We start from the raw sequence: 21,503 nt of genomic DNA, 5'->3' as shown, positions 1-21,503 counted from the left end.
TGAATGGATAAAGATGTGGCACATATATACAATGGAATATTACTCAGCCATAAAAAGAAACGAAATTGAGCTATTTGTAGTGAGGTGGATGGACCTAGAGTCTGTCATACAGAGTGAAGTAAGTCAGAAAGAGAAAACAAATACCATATGCTAACACATATGTATGGAATCTAAAAAAAAAAAAAAGGTTCTGATGAACCAAGGGACAGGACAGGAATAAAGACACAGGCGTAGAGAATGGACTTGAGGACACGGGGAGGGGGCAGGGTAGGCTGGGACGAAGTGAGAGAGTAATATTGACATATATACACTACCAAATGTAAAATAGATAGCTAGTGGGAAGCAGCTGCATAGCAGAGCGATCAGTTCAGTGCTTTGTCATGACCTAGAGGCGTGGGATAGGGAGGGTGGGAGAGAGACACAAGAGGGAGGGGATATGGGGATCTACATATGCATATAGCTGATTCACTTTGTTATACAGCAGAAACTAACAACACTGTAAAGCAATTATACTCCAATAAGGATGTTAAAAAAAAATCTGAATATTTCAGGTGGTTGTAGCTTTTAGCATGAAGAACTTCTGTTGATTCAGATTCAGGTTTTAAATGTCTGTTCTTAGTTTCCATGTTGATTTTTTAATGTATAATCATATAAATCTTTTTTAGGTGACTCATGATAATAACACAGTATCAGGATCTACATCTTGGGGAATGTTTTATTATATTGGGTTAAACTCATATTCTTCAACATATATTTCATATTTTGTTTTTTAATAGTGAAAGCAAGGGAAGATTAAGATAGTTACTTCTGATAATGTAGATGTCACAAGATTATGGAAATCTTCTGAAGATTTTACCTCTTAATTACCCATGATAGATTTGTCATTTTTCATTGATTAAAATCATTATTGGATTGCTATAAATTTTTTGGAGAAGAGAAATATCATTGTAGGCCAGAAATTTTGAGTCATTTTACTTTTTTTTTTTTTTTTGGCTGAGTTAGGTCTTCGTTGCTGTGCGCAGTCTTTCTCTAGTTGCGGAGAGTGGGGGCTACTCTTCGTGGCAGTGTGCAGGCTTTTCATTGCAGTGGCTTCTCTTGTTGCGGAGCACAGGCTCTAGGCACACAGGCTTCAGTAGTTGTGGCACGCGGGCTCAGTAGTTGTGGCACGCAGGCTCAGTAGTTGTGCCTTGCGGGCTCTAGAGCACAGGCTCAGTAGTTGTGGCACATGGGCTTAGTTGCTCCGGGGCATGTGGAATCTTCCTGGACCAGGGCTTGAACCTGTGTCCCCTGTATTGGCAGGTGGATTCTTAACCACTGTGCCACTAGGGAAGTCAGAGAGTCATATTACTTTTTTGAAAGAAATCTAGCAGTTTTATTTCTACCACACAGTAAAGGTTGTGACTTCTATCAAATATTCCACCAATACTACATCTTAAATATTTTAAATAATTTTAAGTGCTTAAAAACAGACTAAAAATTTCTTTTGTTGTTGTTCTTTAGAGGAAGCCCGTGTGAAATATGAAAAAGAAGAAATGGAAAGACTTGAAATACAACGAACTGAGAAAGAAAAATTGCAAAAACTTGAAACAAAAGTAAATAAACATTAATGCTATTATTACTGAAGACAAACTATGTGGCCATCAGATCTGTTTGGCCATTTAACATCATTCTCCCCCATAGCTACCAGTAATATTTAGGCCTATATGAACTGGTTTAATTCATTTTATCCTACCATAAAGTTATGGTGGGTAAATTATTACCCACACTTCACAGATCAGGAAATTGGTGAATAGAGAGATTAAGCAGCTAATAAATTTCAGAGCCAGGACTTAGACAGAAGTAGTCTTGCTTCAGAGCCCATGCTTGTAACCATTAAGTTATTATTCTCAATCTGTCGTATAGATAATTAAATAGGGACCAAAAAATGTTCAAATTCTACCTCTCCTTTTAAAATTTCACTTCTCTTTTTCACCAGAATTTTTCATTATTGGCTCAGTAGTTCTGTGATATTTTAATCTCAGGACAAAACCTCATTACTATTAAAAAGTGAAGATCGGGCTTCCCTGGTGGCGCAGTGGTTGAGAGTCTGCCTGCCGATGCAGGGGACGCGGGTTCGTGCCCCGGTCCGGGAGGATCACACATGCCGTGGAGCGGCTGGGCCCGTGGGCCATGGCCTCTGGGCCTGCGTGTCTGGAGCCTGTGCTCTGCAACGGGAGAGGCCACAACAGTGAGAGGCCCACATACAGCAAAAAAAAAAAAAAAAAAGTGAAGATCCCCAAGGAGTTTTTGTTTATGTTTATCAATATTTACTATATTAGAAATTAAAATAGAAACTTAAAAACATCTATTATATTAATAGAGATTAAACATTGTTAAACATAAACATGAATAAAAAGTAAATACATTAACATATTTAAAAAACAATTACAGTATATATATATATTTATTGAAGTATAATTGACATTTAAAATTATATTGGTTTGGGCCTCCCTGGTGGCGCAGTGGTTAAGAGTCCGCCTGCCGATGCAGGGGATACGGGTTCGTGCCCCGGGCTGGGAGGATCCCATATGCCGCGGAGCGGCTGGGCCCGTGAGCCATGGCCGCTGGGCCTGCGCGTCCGGAGCCTGTGCTCCGCAACGGGAGAGGCCACAACAGTGAGAGGCCCACATACCGCAAAAAGAAAAAAAAAAAAAAAAAATTATATTGGTTTTAGGTATACAAAATAATGATTCAATGGTTGTATATATTGTGAAATGATCCCACAATAAGTCTAGTTAACATCCATCACCACACCTATATAATATTTTTTTAATTAGGGAAATAAGTGGCATTGTTTATATTTTTAAAATCTCTTTAATCTCTGACTTAACAGAAGACAACTGGATCTCATACCTACTTCATCATTCCATCTGTTACAATGTGTTGTTTTGACTGAAGTATGTGAAGAAAATCTGACCTCACACAGATAGGTAGTTGGAAAAAGGAGGAATGTTGTAACAGCCTTTCAGATAATTGTGGATATTCTTCTTTGATACTATACTGAAACTAGATAGGTGGTAGCACCTTAATGTGGAATCTGAAACCAAATCAACGAACTTTACGTACTCTATTATACTAAATCTGTTCTTACACTTTGAGTAGATCTTGTATCCATGCATGATTTTGCAACATCATGCATTGATTGCTTGGAAAAAATTGGTTCACTGAATTATTTGCTTCCAAATGTTGACACATTTTTATCATCCATTTTCCAAAAAAAAAAAAAAATCACATACATTAGTATCATCTCCAGTCAAATCAGAAAAGTTTTTAAGGATTGGGAAACTGTCAGGCTCCCTAGTGGTGGATATAGGTTTTCTAAAATTCTAATTTTTATTTGAAAGCTTGAATTTTATCACTGGCAACAAATACTTTGAGTTGTTTCCTGAAAGTGACATGCTCAATTCATTCATTTTTGACAGAATGTCTGCCAGAATACTCAAATAGTTGCGTAAATGTTTATTTCTGAAGATAGCATTGTTCTTTGTTATGTAGCAGAAGTGCTCTATGCATACTTCCCATTTTATCACACGGAATATTAAAAAGACATATAGTTAAGGTTTGACATCTAATGAAATTAATAAATTTCACTTCTTCATCAGGTCATTCTTATGTGAAACTGACTGCTATCACCCCTCTCCCCGGAAGAATATGACCACTAGTATAGCTTATGCCTTGATTTGCGCTAAGGCGCCAGCAGTTTTACACCATCTTGCAAATGTGTACACTGCAAAAAAAGCAAATAAAGTCTTAGTATTATTATTAAAATAGATTTGACCTCACAGATTCTGAAAAAGTTTGGGGGACCCACCAGGAGTCTGCAGATCACACTTCGCACACCACTGTTTCAGATGAAAACTTTTGGAAATATCAGTTACATTTAAACTGATTGTAGTATTCATCTTGAAATTAAATACTTGTCAAGTAAATTTTAGGTTCTACTTATGAAACACAAAGCTGAAATTAAAGAAGGTATCAATGTATCTATCCCCATGCAACAGTATCTAGAAAGAAGAAATGAAGAGCTTGAAGAACTTTATTTATTGGAGGCATGTTTTCCTGAAGCAGAGAAACTGAAACGAGACAGTAGATTGCTTTCTCAGGTAAGACCGATTTTATTTATTAAGCTAATACTTTTGTACCACAAGAGGGAGTTATAATCCAATATCTGTTTAAATAACAAGAAACTTTAAATTTGTCTATAAAAAAATCTCGAATCTGACAAATCTCTCTTACATTGCTTGTAGCAAAGTAAATTCATATAGCTCTGTAGAAATCTATTTGTCAGTAATAAGATCCTTGAAATTTTTATATCCTTTTACTCTGATTTAATTTGGGGGAATCTATACTGAGGAAATTATCCTAAATTAAATTATAAAAAGTTTGAGCCTAAAGCAATCTAGTGTTGCTCAAAACAGCATAACTTTGGAAACAATGTAGATGATTATCGGGATAAAAAGGAAAAACTGTAATAATATGGCAAAAGATTATAGTATAATTTAAAGCAAAAAAATTGTAAGTACAATATGATTACAAATGTAGAATTTGCATAGACTACAAAATGAATGGAAGGACTAATACTAAAATGACAGTGACGGGGGCTTCCCTGGTGGCACAGTGGTTAAGAGTCCGCCTGCCGATGCAGGGGACACGGGTTCGTGCCCTGGTCCGGGAGCATCCCACGTGCCGCAGAGCGGCTGGGCCCGTGAGCCTGTGCTCCGCAATGGGAGAGGCCACAACAGTGAGAGACCCGTGTACCGCAAAGGGGAAAAAAAAAAAAAAAAAAATGACAGTGGCAGTTAACAATTAGTAGTCATTTGAGAAGTAGAAATTAGCTCGAGTGTTGGCTTTTGTACATACAGGAGGTGTATGATTAGAGAGGAAAGCAAAACAAAATCAACTCATAAATACTTTTTAAAAATAAAAATATGACAATAAATAGAATTTCTATTTATTTGAAATATTGAGGCTTTTAAATTATTTTGATGAAGAGGAATTTGGTTATTTTAGAGATATCTCAAGTAACTAAAGTCATAATATGTTTTTTGCCTAATATGGAAAACAAGGTTATAAGCTTCAAAAAAGAAGTAATTTAATCTTTGGTTGACTTTTCATCAGTGTGAACCTTCAAACATTTTTATTCCACAGTGGAAACACTACATTCAATGTGATGGGAGTCCTGATCCTTCAATATCCCAAGAAATTAATACTTTTATTAGCTTGTGGAAAGAGGAAACCAATGAGACTTTTGAGGCAGTGACTGCGAAGAGTAAACTAGTGCTAAATGTAAGTATTTAAGTATTATTCTGTAATTTTAAATTATGTAAATTACAATTGTCTGATATTGACTCTAAAAATAGAAATAAATTAAATAAAGTATTTTTCAGTTAATAACACTACTACTTCCTTGGCTGTGGAGAAACATATTTGCTCATATTTTTGTTTTCTTTTTTCTTTTTGCCACTCCTAAAAACCTCTTGCCACCTTAGGTAAGATCAGCCTAACATAAATTTGAAATAGTAACTGTATGTATATCTAATTCAAGAAAATATCAAGTTGCATCCATTTATGTAGATAACTCGAGTGCAAAAATGTATGATTTTATCCTCAGCCAGAATTGTGCACTATTCAGTGATTCACTACACATGTTTTTTTTTAATGTTAACTATGAGCCAGGCACCTCTGTTAAGCACTGGAAGTATAAAGATGAATAAGAATATCCTACCTTCTGTTTCTGCAAATAGAATGGATAGGCTAACCTGAGGAGCTACCACATTACAAATGCACTTAAAAATGCTAGGAAAAAAAATTTAACGACATTTAAATCCATTGCCTAGCTCAAAAGAAGGCCAAAGAGAATCTTGGAGGCCATAAAACAATTCAGAAAAGTGGGCAAGTCTCAAGGTCAGTGGCCTCCCAGAGAATGTCTGTTTGTTAACCCTTGGTGGCTTAGCACTGGTTTAAAGGGAAATCAGGAGGCAAAGCCTAGGGTACAAGGAAGGTAGCAAGTTGGATCAGAGACGCTTTTATGGCTGGGAGCCTCAAAAAGGGAATGTGGATAAGTAGGGGGAAACCTGCTTTGCAAAGGGAGATGGTAAGAGCTTGATTGGCTCACGTTTAGCTCAATGAAGGGAAAACAAAAATGTCTGTACTGAGAATTCTTATTAGTGAGTGAGTCAGGAGTTAGATTGAAGAATTTATCAGAATACAGCACAAAGAGATAAAGAGATGAAAAATATCAAAGAGTAGTTTACAGACATGTATGATGAAGCAAAAAGGACTAAATGTATATTGACAAGGAGTCCAGAAGGAGACAGAGAGACATAGAAGAATGAGGGAGAGGGCTTCCCTGGTGGCGCAGTGGTTGAGAGTCCGCCTGCCGATGCAGGGGACACGGGTTCGTGCCCCGGTCTGGGAAGATCCCACATGCTGCGGAGCGGCTGGGCCCGTGAGCCATGCCGCTGAACCTGCGCGTCCGGAGCCTGTGCTCTGCAACGGGAGAGGCCACAGCAGTGAGAGGCCCGTGTACAGAGGAAAAAAAAAAAAAAAAAAAAAGAATGAGGGAGAGACAATATTCAAAGAGATAGTGGCTGACGATTTTCCAGAATCCTCAGAAACCCAACGAATCCCAAGTTAGGATACAAAGAAAGGAATCCACACTTAGACACACCTACATAATATTAGAAACTAGAAGGAATTCACTCCTCTTGGTCCTTTTATCCTCTAGTGCTTTTTGTTTCCATTTCTGCCATGTTGTGCTTCTTGTCACTGTGGTTTACTTCTTCTCCATGTTGCTATAAAATGGAATAACTCCAGACTGTTAAGGTCATAACATGCTCGCCTAATTTAATCTGGAAAACAAGCTTATGAGATTCATTTTACATATGAAGAAACGGGTTGTGACTTGCTTACGGTCCCCTATGAGACCTTAGATGGGCATTACTCTGACTTTCCAAAGACTCCAAAGAGCCTCCCATGAAGTGTTTGGATGTTAATGGATTCATCATACAGTATTCTTGCCATTTCATATTCCCTCTCCCAGGGAGGCTGCCATAGCGTGATGCTGGTCCAGGAATCTGCTACTCTTTGATTAGCAGGAAGGCAGCAGGAAGTAGTACTAAAGTTCACCAGTGATGAGCTGGATGTGACACCTTCCTGTTATGAATGTGGGATACAGAAGCAGAAGTAATGAATCGTAGGGAAGATGAGAAAAGGATAAGTGAAGCAAAACAGGAGATAGATGAGTAGAGTAATCAATAATAATAGGAAACTAAAACAGGAAGCCACAAGACGAACAGAAATAATTGGATAGCAGTGATCGCATGGTAAACACCAAGTTCCAAATTATCAAATTTATTTATTTGACAAACTCTTATATAATATTTACTATGACAGGCTTTCTCAGCCTGGTTCAGTTTATTCATGTTGTTGCTGAATTCCCCCAATAACCCTGTGAGGTATGCACCGTTATCCCCATTTTACAAACAAAGAAGGCGAGGCACAGAGATGTTAAATAACTTGCCCCAAATCACACCACTGGTAAGAGGTGGCAAGGATGGAAGCCCAGCTTTCTGGCTTGAGCCCATACTACCCAGCTATCTCTCTTAATTTAGAAATTTTCTGTATGTTATCTATGTCACTGTTCAAAATTAAATGTTGCTATTTGTTAGTTGTTCCTTGATCATGCTGTACCTTAACTTCTCCCAACACTCTAAATATCTCTCCACTTTCTTCCTGCTTGTGTGATTTCTGAGAAGTTGGATATAATTCTTAACTTTGTTCTTCTAAAGGTAAGGTGTTTTTTTCCCTTTGGCTGCTGTCAGGAGTTTTTCTTTATCTTTGATTTTCTGTATTTTGAAAATGGTATGCTTAAATAGGTTTTTTTTTTTTCCTTTTTGCGGTATGCGGGCCTCTCACTGTTGTGGCCTCTCCCGTTGCGGAGCACAGGCTCCGGACGCGCAGGCCCAGCGGCCATGGCTCACGGGCCCAGCCGCTCTGCGGCATATGGGATCATTCCAGACCGGGGCACGAACCCGTATCCCCTGCATCGGCAGGCGGACTCTCAACCACTGCGCCACCAGGGAGGCCCGGTTTTTGTTTTTTTTTTTGGCATTTATCTTGCTTGGTGTTCTCTGAGCTTCCTGGATCTGTGGTTTGGTGTCTGATGTTAGTTTGGGGGAAATTTTCAGTCATTATTATTTCAAATATTTCTTCTGTTCCTTTCTCTTTCTTTTCCTTCTGGTATTTCCATTATGTGTGTGCTTCCTTTTTTTTGTAGTTGTCCCAAGGTCCTTGGATATTCTGTTCTGTTTTTTTAAGTCCTTGTTCTCTTTGCTTTTTGGTCTTTTGAGGATTCTACTGATAAATCCTCTTGCTCAGAGATTCCTTCCTCAGCTGTGTTCAGTTAAGGAGTAAGTCTTTCAAAGGCATTCTTCATTTCTGTTGCAGTGTTTACGATCTCTAGCATTTCTTTCTGGTTCTTTCTTAGGATTTCCATCTCTCTGCTTTACATCGCCCATCTATTCTTGCGTGCTGAATACTTTATCCATTAGAGCCCGTAGCATATTAAAAACAGGTGTTTTAAATTCCTGGTTTGATCATTATAATATCCCGCCGTGTCCGGTTCTGATGTTTGCTCTGTCTCTTCAAATTGTGCTTTTTACCCTTTGGTATGCCTTGTCATTTTTTTCTTGATAGCCAGACATGATGTACTGGGTGAAAAGAACTGCTGTAAATAAGCCTTTAGTAATGTGGTGGTGAGGTAGGTTGGGGGAGGGGAAGAGTTCTGTAGTCTTGTCATTAGGTCTCAGTCTTTAAATAAGCCTATGCCTCTGGATGGTGAACTTCACAAGCGTTTTTAATTTTTCGTATCCCCTCTTAGGTGAGAGGAAATGGCTAGAGCCAGCTGGAGTTGGGTATTTCCTTTCCCCCAGGTGAGTTAGGCTCTGATAAAATTCCAGCAGTTTAGGCTCTAGTTAATTAATTTCCCCTGAGATCAAGCCTTGTTAAGAACAGAGTGCTCTGTGGTATTTCAAAATGCTTCCTTTCCCCCTCCTCCTGCCAGAAGCGGGAGGGAATTTCTTCCCCCATATTTATTGTGGGGACCTGGTTGAGCTCCTGCAGGTAAGTCTCACAGTACTATGGGCTCTCACCCTCCCATGACTTCATCCTCCGGGAGGTTTTTTTTTTTTTAATTTATTTTTATTTTTATTTATTTTTGGCTGCGTTGGGGCTTTGTTGCTGTGCATGGGCTTTCTCTAGTTGCACTGAGCGGGGGCTACTCTTCGTTGTGGTGCACGGGCTTCTCATTGCGGTGGCTTCTCTTGTTGCAGAGCTCTAGGCACACGGCCTTCAGCAGTTGTGGCATGCGGGCTTCAGTAGTTGTGGCACGTGGACTCAGTAGTTGTGGCACACGGGCTTAGTTGCTCTGTGGTATGTGGGATCTTCCCGGACCAGGGCTCGAACCCGTGTCCTGTGCATTGGCAGGCGGATTCTTAACCACTGCACCACCAGTGAAGCCCCCCACCCCGGGAGTTTTTAACTCTCAGAGTTGTCCACCCTGAGTTCCCAGCAATTCATCGTTTACAGTTCGGGTTTACAGACCTGGCACTGGTTCCTGCAGTGGTTTCTGCTCCTGACACTCTGCTCTGATAAACCGACTCCCTGTATTCACCTGTAGGTCTCTCCAATCTTGGGAACAGGGATTTGCTCTGTGTCCTCCCCTCTTTTATGGATCAAAGAATAGTGGTTGGTTTTTCAGTCTGTTCAGCTTTTCACTTGTTAGGATTGAGTGGCGTCTTCCAAGCTCCTTACTGGTGGAACCAGTTTGCCTCAGTTTTCTCATCTATAATATAAGCACAATAAACAGTAACTACCTTATAGAATTATGATGAGGATGAAATGGATTAAAACATATAAAGCATTTAGAACAGTTCCTGGCAAATAGTAAGCATTCAGTAAATGTTAGTAATTCTCCTCCTCCTCCTCTTCCTCTTTCTCCTCACTCTCCTTCTCCTCATCATATTGTTATTGTTTCTATCCTTCCACAGTCTTAAGTAGTGACAAGCTGTGCCTCCTCTATCAGCTCGCTAATGACAGCTCTGTTACACATAGTATAGAATTCTTATAGTGGAGTTTGGGGAGGAAATATTTTATTTTTCCAGGATCTTAAATAATAGAATAAATACAGGAGAGTATTTTTATATGTTTTACTGGTGATATGTCCCTCAATTCAAAAGTGATAAAACGTCCCCCATTTCACTTTTTCTTTGTGTGTCAGATTACTTTCATCGTAAATTTTTACTTTATATTTTTACTTATAGTTAATTGAGAAATTGAAGTTAATTTTATTGGAAACTCCATCATATGATTTGCAAGAGAAAAATATAATACAGTACCAAGAATCAATTCTAGAACTGCAAAAGCTCCTTCATCTTAAGTTTAACATAGCCACAGAAATACTTCTCAGAGTAAGTGTGATATTTTGCTTTATATGTTATTATTGACTTTTGTAAGAGTTAAGATTTTATATTGTATAATTTTTAAAGTCCAGTGTCCTTTATTTTTTTGAAGATGTAAAAGGTTATGGAAAAGTCAGTAGAACAATTTAAGGCACATGTATTTATCCAGATTTAACAACTGTGAATATTTTATTTTTAAAGAAATGAAACATTATCAGTGTAGCTGAAGTCTAGATTTTTTTTTCTTATACTTGCTAAAGTTTACCAGGACCATTATGAAAATAAATTCACAAAACCTTGTATGTTAGCTATACACTCTAGATAAATCAGTTGACACAAGATTACAATTACTGGTAGTCACTCTATTTTTCCCAAATAGCTTAGCACTAGTGATAATATTCAAGTAATCATAGAGCCATTGTTATACCTAAGAAAATTAATAATAATTCCATAATGTATTCCAATATCCAGTCCATATTTAAATTTTCCCTAATATTCCATGAATATCTTCTATAGCTGTTTTTGTTTTGTTTTGTTTTTTAAATCAGAAAACAATGTAAGGTCACACCTTGCTTTTGGCTATTTTCTCTCTTGGTTTCTTTTGGTCTAGAACACAATCACCTTTATAGGCTTGGTAGAATATGTTCTAATTATAAAAAGAACTGTAAAGAAGGCTTATTGTTAAGTTTATTCTTGGCAGTAATATTCATATTATAATTTTGCAGCTATTTTATCTATATTGTAAGAAAAAGCCAGTAAGGAAATGTATTATAATTATTAGTAATCAAGATTTTTATTCTAAGAGAAAAAAAGATATATAGAAGAAAAGAAGATTAGAAAAAAATACTGTAATGTTAAATTTGTAATGGAAGTATCAGTATGAAACGATTTCTTTTTATTCCATAAAAAGGAACCAGGTCTAATTGTGGAAAATGGCTGATTCGAGTTTGGGGCAGGGAAAGTGAAAGATAAGGTTGTTATTGAAAGTTGAGTTTGAGTTATCTTTTGCTAGAAAACAAGTAAATACTCAAAGACTAATGGAGTCATAGCCAAAGAGACAGGACTAGCTTAAAGAAGCTCCCACTGATCAAGTTGGGGATAATTTGAATATCAGAAAGAATAATGACTATAATTGATTATAGCAGGCGTCCCCAACCCCCGGGTCGAGGACTGGTACTGGTCCGTGGCCTGTTAGGAACGGGGCCACACAGCAGGGGGTAAGTGGTGCATGAGCGAGTGAAACTTCATCTGCCGCTCCCCATTGCTTCCCATTGCTCACATTACCGCCTGTGCCATTCCCCACCACCACCCCAGTCCGTGGAGAAATCGTCTTCTGTGAAACCGGTCCCTGGTGCCAACAAGGTTGGGGACCTCTGGATTATAGAACCTTCAATAAAATAAAAATTCATGAGTCTATAGTGATATTCCAAAATGGAAAGGGGAAAGTGGAGTGGCGGGTAGAGAGAACAGTTCTTTACAGAAGAATACCACCTGATGAATGTGGAAGGAATGATCAGTAAGATAATAACCATTTTTCAATCCCCAATGTAATAATTGATAAGGATCATCAATGGCTACCTCAATAAGTAGGCGAAAAGTTTAGGAACACATTATTCTCATAGTGCCAAAGTATTAGACCACAGATTACTTACTGACTAGGATAAATGTACTTTGCAAGGGGAGATAGGGGTAGTCACCACGTTAACTAAGTGATCAAGTCCATACTGTTAACAGTAGGACATCATATGCCTCCTGATAGTATGCAATGTGAGGAACACAACATTACCTATTGTGCCTTCTTGCCGAAAATTGTTCATCTAATCTGATTAAACCTACCTAGACCTAACTTCCGGTGTACAAAAAATAAAGGGAATAGCGGAGCAAGTTAAACCATGAGGAAACAGCTAGATAAATTCACAATGTGGAACAGTTCTTCAAGGCAATTTTCCTGGGCACTTCAAAAAGTTAATGTCACAGAAAAAAAAGTGTGGGAGAACAATCACTTTTATTTCTTTTCTTTTTTCTTTTCTTTTTTTTCTTTTTTGGCCACACTGGCATAGCTTGCAGGATCTTAGTTCCCCCACCAGGGATCGAACCTGTGCCTCGTGAAATGGAAGTATAGAGTCCTAACCACTGGACCACCAGGGAATTCCCAGAACAATCACTTAAAAAAAAAAAAAGTAATAAATTCAACTCCCAGTACATTTAAATTTTTACATTATAGGAAACAAATACATATTGACTTATTTAAGCCCTTTGAAAGAGCTAATATCTTAAGCAATAGGCATCAAGCTATGTAAGTCTTTATAAAAGAATTCTTAAGAACATCCTTACATTGTGCGTTTAATGTTGATTATCAAGTATTGGACTAGTAAAACACATGACTCATCTGGATATTTTGTTTTCTAAACTTGGTATGTTCAGAAATAGGCTAACTTTTGCAGTAGCATAATCTACATTTTAATAAGGTAAGGATAAAGAAGCATGCATATAGTTAAAATGAAAAGTCACAATAATGGTAAAATTGAAAAGGGTAACCTAAGAGTAATCCACAAGTGCTACCTGTGAATACAGGAGCAACTTCAATCCTTAGACACCGTAAGAGAAACTGAGTAGAAAATGGGGAGCACATTTAATTGAGTAAATATGTTTTTATTGTTTAGAGAATTTTTTAAAACAATTCTTTGTTATTTTGATTGAACCTTATATTTACCCAAATTACTCTTTTATTTTTATTTTTTTCAAGGTTTCTTTTTAAATTATTATTTACTTTTTAGCTGCGTGGGTCTTCGTTGCTGTGCGTGGACTTTCTCTAGTTGCGGCGAGCGAGGGCTACTCTTTGTTGCAGTGTGTGGGCTTCTCATTGCGGTGGCTTCTCTTGTTGAGGAGCACCAGCTCTAGGCACACGGGCTTCAGTAGTTGTGGCTCGCGAGCTGTAGAATGCAGGCTCAGTAGTTGTGGCACACAGGCATGTGGGATCTTCCCAGAACAGGGATCGAACCCATGTCCCCTGCATTGGCAGGTGGATTCTTAACCACTGCGCCACCAGGGAAGTCCCCAAATTACTCTTTTAATATTGAAGGGAATCCAACACCTAAGTGATGAAGTAACTTATCTAAATTGCATAATTTATGAGGCCTCTAATCTTAATAATGTTTTCTTTTTCTCTTACAGCAAGCTAGTACTTTAGCAGATCTGGACAGTGGAAACATGGAAAAAGTCATTCGAGATGAAAATGTGACTCTATATGTATGGGCAAACCTCAAGAAGAATCCAAGGTATTCCCATGGGTGATACTATAGGTCTGAAGACATTATAGTCACATGACCAGGCAGATGCCTGTTGCATTACAGCATGGCATACTTATAAAAACCCATGTTAGAAAGTCAGCCACCTGGGGTTTGACTCAGAGACCTGCCATTTATCTTAGGCAAGTTATTTAGCCTTGTTATGCCTCAGTATATCAACAGTAAAATGATGATTATATCACTTAATAGGATTGGGCTGAGGATTAATTGTTAACACATGTAAAGGTCATACATAGCGTGGTGTCTAGCACAAATATACACTGACTAAATATCAAGGTCTTCCTCTTCTTTTCACCCACTTAACCTTCCTCCCCACCAAAAAGTAGAAGTGGTAGGTGCTTTCTACATGGCAGTCTGAAACTTTTAAAAAATTTATCTTTTGTGAAATGTTAATACTTTCAAAAAAGAATACTTTTCATATTTATTATTTTTTAGATAATTTAAGTGATGTTTCCCTGATTATTTTCAACAAAGTAATATCATTCTGAGGAATGATAGAGATAATGATAAATTCACGATCACTTGGTTGCTGCTTTATCTCAAACATTTCAAAATAATTGAGTTAGTATGGCAGCAAGTTTTAGGAAAAAATGATCTGAATAAAAGTTAGGAGGCCTAGGTTCTGGTCCCAACTCTGAAAACACTAGTCCTATGACAGTGGAAAGTATTGGACTTTTTTTCTGATATTTAGTAAAAGTAAGGAACAAAGTTATTTTCCAAGTTACATTTGCTACAAAATACTCTGTGGTTTAAATCAGAGTCAATATATTAATATAACCTTTTTCATTGTAAAATATGTTATATCCAGAAGGATGAAGGAAATTAATCTGTATAATTTTAAAATAAGACCAGTAAAATGAATATCCCTGTATTAACTATCCAGGCTTAAGAAGAGAATTAGATGGTATCTTTTACTAAGATAAGGAATAGTGAAAGCAGAACAAATTTTGTTTTACTTTGATGGTGATGGTGAGAGAGCAGGGGGTGGTCAGTATGATGAGCTCAGTGTCGGACTTGTTGAGTTTGAAGTACCTATGACACATCAAAGTGCAACTGTCTGAAAGCATTGAGAGAAATCTGAGTTGGAGACATATTTTGCAGAGTCATACAGATTGATAGTTCTTAACTTTTGGGGAGTCATAGACTCTTATGAACTTTATTACATATGCTCACACATATGTAAGGGCATTTTCAGACCTTTTAAAGTTCATTCAGGGATGCTTCTTCCCCTAGGAAACATAGAACTCATGTTAAACACTCCTGATAATATAAATAATAATTGAAGTCATAGAAATAATAATATCCAGAGACAGTATGTAGAGGGAGAAGAAAGAAGGGCTCGGGATGGAGAGTCAAGTAACATCAACGTTTAAGGGATGCTTAGGAAGGAGACCATACAAAGGAAACAGAGAAGGAGCTGCCAGAGATGGAGGAGAAGAGTATGGAGTCATGGATCCCAAGAGAGAGTTTTGAGAAGGTAACATCAGCAACTGGATCCAAATGCTGCAAAGAAAGCAAGTATGGGTCAGGACTCAAAACTGTGGCAAAATTAAAGTGGAGAGAAATACTGCTTAGGTATAAGTTTACAACAGACATAGAATTTTCTAGAGCCTCATCCTTTTTTTTAAATTAATTAACAGGTACAGAAGTATCAGATTCTCTGAGACACAAATTGGATTTGAAATTCCAAGGATATTAGCAACATCTGACATTGCTCTACGACTCCTACATACTCACTATGATCATGTCACGCCATTAGGCCCTGTTCCAACAGGATCACAAGAACACACTTCCATGGTAACTTACTTTGGCAAAGACGAAGTTAAGAGTGTAGAAGCAGCAGTCAGCAAAGATCTCCAAGAAGAGTATAAAGAACAAGAAAATGAGTCTAACTCAGTTCATGAGGAAGAAACAAAAGTTGACGAACAAGGTGGTATTGAAGGACAAACGGTAGGACACTTATTTTTTTTTAAATAAGAATTTAATTGCATTTTTTTATTTTAATTTTTTTGGCTGTGCCGTGCAGCATGTGGGATCTTAGTTCCCCAACCAGAGATCGAACCTGTGCCCCCTGCAGTGGAAGAGTGGAGTCCTAACCACTGGACCACCAGGGAATTCCCGAAGACACTTTAAATGTACATTTTTTCTTCATGTAACAGGTGTTATAGATTCCCTTGATACATTCTCAAGATTTTTTCCTAAACAACTAGAAACTGAAAGCTACTTTCTTGCCAATGGCTCAGTTTTCTGTGTGTGTGTTTTTTTCTTGCCTTCTATTCATACTCACTATTCATAGTTGAGCCTGTTGCTTCCATATCCTAAAGTTGAGGACAGGAATTGCTAATTTTTATTTTAGGTTCACTCCCAAAAAGCTTTGAAGCAATTTAATTTGTGCATATTTATTATATTTCAAACTCAAGGGAACTTGTGATAAATACTTTCACAAACTTAAGGATTATCTTACATTACTCTTACTTCCTCAGCTTTTGGTTTTGTAAGAAAGAATTATATGAAGTAAAAACTGATATTTTTTAAACTGTTGTACTCTCTCAAAATTTGACATCTTTAGATATAATAATATGTTAGTTGAGCAATTTAATAATCATATCCTGTTAGTTGGTTTCTGTTCTTTTTTTCTTTCTATTTCAAGGATTTTCAAGCTACTTATTAAGGTAGAATAAATTGTCCCTTTAGAATTTAGTAATACTTTCTCAGAACTGAGCAGCTTTTTGTTTGGCCATGGACAATTTGCGTTTTAGGAAGGACCAGGTTTTCCTACAAGTACTTAAGATATGAAGTGTACTGGTTTATTGGTTTGTTTTCTTTAAACAGAGGTGAGGGTTAAGAATTAAGTTGAATACAAATTTGAAATCAGAATAAGGATTATTAGATATTCTAAGAACATATTTAATTGAAAAATTCCATTTGATTCCACCAGAATCAAAACTTATAATGATTCTACAGCAATATAAAAAATGGATAAGACATGATGGTCAGTACAAAGAACAGTATTTAGAGTATGATTACAATGATGAAAAAATTAAAAAGGCATAAGGGGAGGAGAATCCAGAAACCTGTATATAGCTGATATTTCACAGAGGTGGGAAATAAGTGATTGGTTCTTCTTTAAAAATGTGTCACTTTTAAAGGAATGTTTTTTGAGCAATCTGGTAGCTTTTATAATGAAAAAGTTCATTTTCCCTCTCAGGTAGTGTGGTAACATTACTAGAGTTCAACAATATTTCCAGTTTTCTTCCCTTTCCTGGACAGGAAGGGAAGAATTACACTGCTCGCCCCCTTGAAATAGGGGTGACCATGTGACTTGCTTTAGCTAGTAAGATGTGAGTGGAAGTGACACACTGATTTCTAAGGGAGGGAAAATAAAGAATGAGTAAATGGGTGCTGGATGTTACATTATTTAAATGTGCAGTAAAAAATAAAATGAAGTCCCATAAACTTACAATAAAATTTGGTGGGATTTGTGACTGAAAATTCATGAAAACAGAGAACAAATTAAAAACTATCAAAATTGTTGGATGAAAAGAGTATCTAAAATGTTTGGTCTTGATCTGATAAAAATATTGAATAACTTCTGCTCCTCAAGTTCCTTGATCATATTTTATGAAAAACCCATCAACAGTTTACCTAAGAATTTGACATTACTAATTTAAAAGTTATGAAACAATAATTAGAAAACATATAATTTGAAATATTACTTGAATATAGATGGCTAAAGCAATTCTTCCTTATTCATGTATGTCTCAGTTAAAGCAGCCTTATGCAGTAATGACTCATTATAGTTCTGTGTATAAAACTACCAAAAACAGTTTTATATTAAATATATCATCATATGAATTCACTATAATACCAAACAGTGCAGTTATATATTTTTCTCCAGGTCCATCATCTATTAGAGTAAGAAGTCATTTCCTTTACTCTCAGCTGGTGAGCTCAAAGTTACCAAGCTAAGCTTTCCTCAGTTTAATGACACTTTCCAACATGTTTAACTATATCTGGTTTTTTTCCTATTATTCTTTAATGTTTTATTGAACCATTTCAATTTATAATGATGACTACAGGTATACCAATGCTAATGTTGATAATGCCACAAAAGTACATCAAGGAAAAGCATTCTACTGGATGGTAATGCATATTTTATGGAATACTGAAGCTTTTCTCAAATAAGTAGCCTAGGAAACCCAGAGTAAAGATCAGACGATTAGTAATATAGCAGAAATAGTTTTACCCTATGAAACTTCACCACAGCCTGGGAAGCTTGACTGAGAATTGTGTGAATGGTATATGGAGGAACCTGCCTGGCAGAACTTTGTTATCAAGGGATTGAAAAAGAGAAAATTGCCTAGCAGATGAGCCTAAACTTAATTTATTTAGCACCCCTATTTCCAGGCACCAGTCCTCTCATCACACCAAACAGGCATGTGTGTAGATGCTTATGCTTATGGATGTGTGCTCTCCCATCCTTCCAAAACCCCCACGGCATTCTGAAAAGTTAACATGAGTAATGCTGAAGAAGGGATGATTTCCACAGAAGCAGAAGAATCCCATAGTAGTGCCTAAGTGTACCGAGGCAGGTGGGAAAAGCCATCTCCTGTGCTGAAAGAGGATTGTTGGGGCAGGGGGGAGACAGTGGCAGTAAACTGCAGAGAGTGAAGAATCAATCTCCCACCTCAGAACCACTTGCCCTGCTAAGCTGGGGAAGAAAGGGAAGAGAGCTGATAGAAACAGTTGTTAGCTGGGCCTCCACTTGTCACTAATTTTGAACAGAGAACATTTGTAGAGCACATTTTGTAAATGTGAGTAGGCTTCAGGGAGCAAAAATCAGTGGAGGGACTTTCCCTGGCATCCCAGTGGTTAGGACTCTGCACTCCCACGGCAGGGGCCACGGGTTCCATCCCTGGTCAGAGAACTAAGATCCCACAAGTGGAGTGGCAAAAAAAAAAAAAAAAAAATCATTGGATTTATAAAGAGAGTCAGCAGCTCAAAAGAAGGGGATAAAGATAATTTGGTGGAATTTATGGGGGGGGAAAGTAAAATAAATGGGGAAAGAAATAGGAGATCCAATATCTATGTAAAAGAAGTTCCAGAACACAAAGGAAAGGATGAGTTTAATATAATGATTGGTACTGCGACCGCTAGCTAAGCTATGAAATAAATTTCCATTCATACTTCCCTCTACAGACTAAAAAAAAGTAACAGATTTTATTTTTTGTAATATAAAAAAACTAATCAAAAACTCATAAAATAATAAAAGTATTTGAAGAGAATGTAAGGAAGTTATTTTATCATATTTACTAAGAAGTTCCTTCTTACTTATTAGTGCATCAAAACCAAAACCATACAAGAAAAGGAGGTTATGAATTCAAACGTTTGTATAGCCAAATAAACCTCACTGTAAACAAACTTGAAAGACAATGGACTGGGAAAAATATTTAAACATATAAAACAAATGGTTAGTATCCTAATATAAAGAACTCATAGCTGTGGAATTGGCTCCGGGCACAGCTGATGGGAGCCCCGTCTCCTCAGGACCCGCTGGGGCTTTGGCTTCTGGAACATGTGGGACTGAGTCCATGCTGACGGCTGGGCTTCGGGACAAGCTGGGGTCGAGTCCACACTAACAGAAGCCAGGTCTCCTCAGGACCTGCCGGGTCATGATGCCACTGAGGGAAAAGGCTGCACCACACAGCATGGGGGACCCTAGTTCCCTGACCAGGGATTGAACCCACATCCCCTGCAGTGGAAGTGTGAATTCTCAACCACTGGACTGCCAGGGAAGTCCCTGTCCTTTATTATAAAAAGGTTTCCCTCGAGGAGCAAGAAGAACTACAGTCCTGCAGCCTGTGGAACAAAAACCACATTCACAGAAAGATAGACAAGATGAAAAGGCAGAGGGCTATGTACCAGATGAAGGAACAAGATAAAACCCCAGATAAACAACTAAGTGAAATGGAGATAGACAACCTTCCAGAAAAAGAATTCAGAATAATGGTAGTGAAGATGATCCAGGACCTCGGAAAAAGCATGGAGGCAAAGATTGAGAAGATGCAAAAAATGTTTAACAAAGACCTAGAAGAATTAAAGAACAAACAAACAGATGAATAATACAATAACTGAAATGAAAACTACACTAGAAGGAATCAATAGCAGAATAACTGAGGCAGAAGAACGGATAAGTGACCTGGAAGACAGAATGGTGGAATTCACTGCTGTGGAACAGAATAAAGAAAAAAGAATGAAAAGAAATGAAGACAGCCTAAGAGACCTCTGGGACAACATTCAACGCAACAACATTCGCATTATAGGGGTCACAGAAGGAGAAGAGAGAGAGAAAGGACCTCAGAAAATATTTGAAGAGATTATAGTCGAAAACTTCCCTAACATGGGAAAGGAAATAGCCACCCAAGTCCAGGAAGCACAGAGAGTCCCATACAGGATAAACCCAAGGAGAAACACACCGAGACACATAGTAATCAAATTGGCAAAAATTAAAGACAAAGAAAAATTATTGAAAGCAGCAAGGGAAAAACGACAAATAACATACAATGCAACTCACATAAGGTTAACAGCTGATTTCTCAGCAGAGACTCTAGAAGCCAGAAGGGAGTGGCATGATATACTTAAAGTGATGAAAGGGAAGAAACTACAACCAAGATTACTCTACCCGGCAAGGATCTCATTCAGATTCGATGGAGAAATCAAAAGCTTTACAGACAAGCAAAAGCTAAGAGAATTCAGCACCACCAAACCAGCTCTACAACAAATGCTAAAGGAACTTCTCTAAGTGGGAAACACAAGAGAAGAAAAGGACCTACAAAAACAAACCCAAAACAATTAAGAAAATGGTCATAGGAACATACATATCTATAATTACCTTAAACGTGAACAGATTAAATGCTCCAACTGAAAGACACACGCTTGCTGGATGGATACAAAAACAAGACCCATCTATATGCTGTCTACAAGAGACCCACCTCAGACCTAGGGACACATACAGACTGAAAGTGAGGGGATGGAAAAAGATATTCCATACAAATGGATATCAAAAGAAAGCTGGAGTAGCAATACTCATATCAGACAAAATAGACTTTAAAATAAAGAATGCTACAAGAGGGCCTCCCTGGTGGCGCAGTGGTTAAGAGTCTGCCTGCCGATGCAGGGGATACGGGTTCGTGCCCCGGTCTGGGAGGATCCCATATGCCGCGGAGCGGCTGGGCCCGTGAGCCATGGCTGCTGGGCCTGCGCATCCGGAGCCTGTGCTCCGCAACGGGAGAGGCCACAACAGTGAGAGGCCCGCATACCGCAAAAAGAAAGAAAAAAAAAAAAAAAAGAATGCTACAAGAGACAAGGAAGGACACTACATAATGATCAAGGGATCAATCCAAGAAGAAGATATAACAATTATAAATATATATGCACCCAACATAGGAGCACCCCAATACATAAGGCAACTGCTAACAGCTATAAAAGGGGAAATCAACAGTAACACAATAATAGTGGGGGACTTTAACACCTCACTTACACCAATGGAAAGATCATCCAAAATGAAAATAAATAAGGAAACAGAGGCTTTAAATGACACAATAGACCAGATAGATTTAATTGATATTTATAGGACATTCCATCCAAAAACAGCAGATTATACTTTCTTCTCAAGTGCGCATGGAACGTTCTCCAG

General features: G+C 37.8%; 1 protein-coding gene across 2 annotated transcripts in view; it reads left to right on the top strand.

Moving 5' to 3' along the window:
* Nucleotides 1-1,515: 1,515 nt before the first annotated feature.
* DNAI7 (dynein axonemal intermediate chain 7) overlaps nucleotides 1,516-21,503 on the top strand; it is a 56,503-nt gene continuing 36,515 nt past the window's right edge. For both annotated transcript variants that reach the window (XM_060112046.1, XM_060112045.1), the window contains exons 1-6: nucleotides 1,516-1,592; nucleotides 4,041-4,142; nucleotides 5,188-5,325; nucleotides 10,362-10,508; nucleotides 13,674-13,777; nucleotides 15,448-15,757. In XM_060112046.1, coding sequence (XP_059968029.1) covers nucleotides 1,533-1,592; nucleotides 4,041-4,142; nucleotides 5,188-5,325; nucleotides 10,362-10,508; nucleotides 13,674-13,777; nucleotides 15,448-15,757 — 861 coding nt within the window. In that variant the 5' untranslated portion in view covers nucleotides 1,516-1,532. The remainder of the gene's footprint in view (nucleotides 1,593-4,040; nucleotides 4,143-5,187; nucleotides 5,326-10,361; nucleotides 10,509-13,673; nucleotides 13,778-15,447; nucleotides 15,758-21,503) is intronic.

Source organism: Mesoplodon densirostris, chromosome 11 (genome assembly GCF_025265405.1).
Source record: "Mesoplodon densirostris isolate mMesDen1 chromosome 11, mMesDen1 primary haplotype, whole genome shotgun sequence".
Taxonomy (NCBI): Eukaryota; Metazoa; Chordata; class Mammalia; order Artiodactyla; family Ziphiidae; genus Mesoplodon; species Mesoplodon densirostris.
The sequence above is the reverse complement of the archived record's forward strand: the minus strand, read 5'-3'. Positions and strand labels throughout refer to the sequence as shown.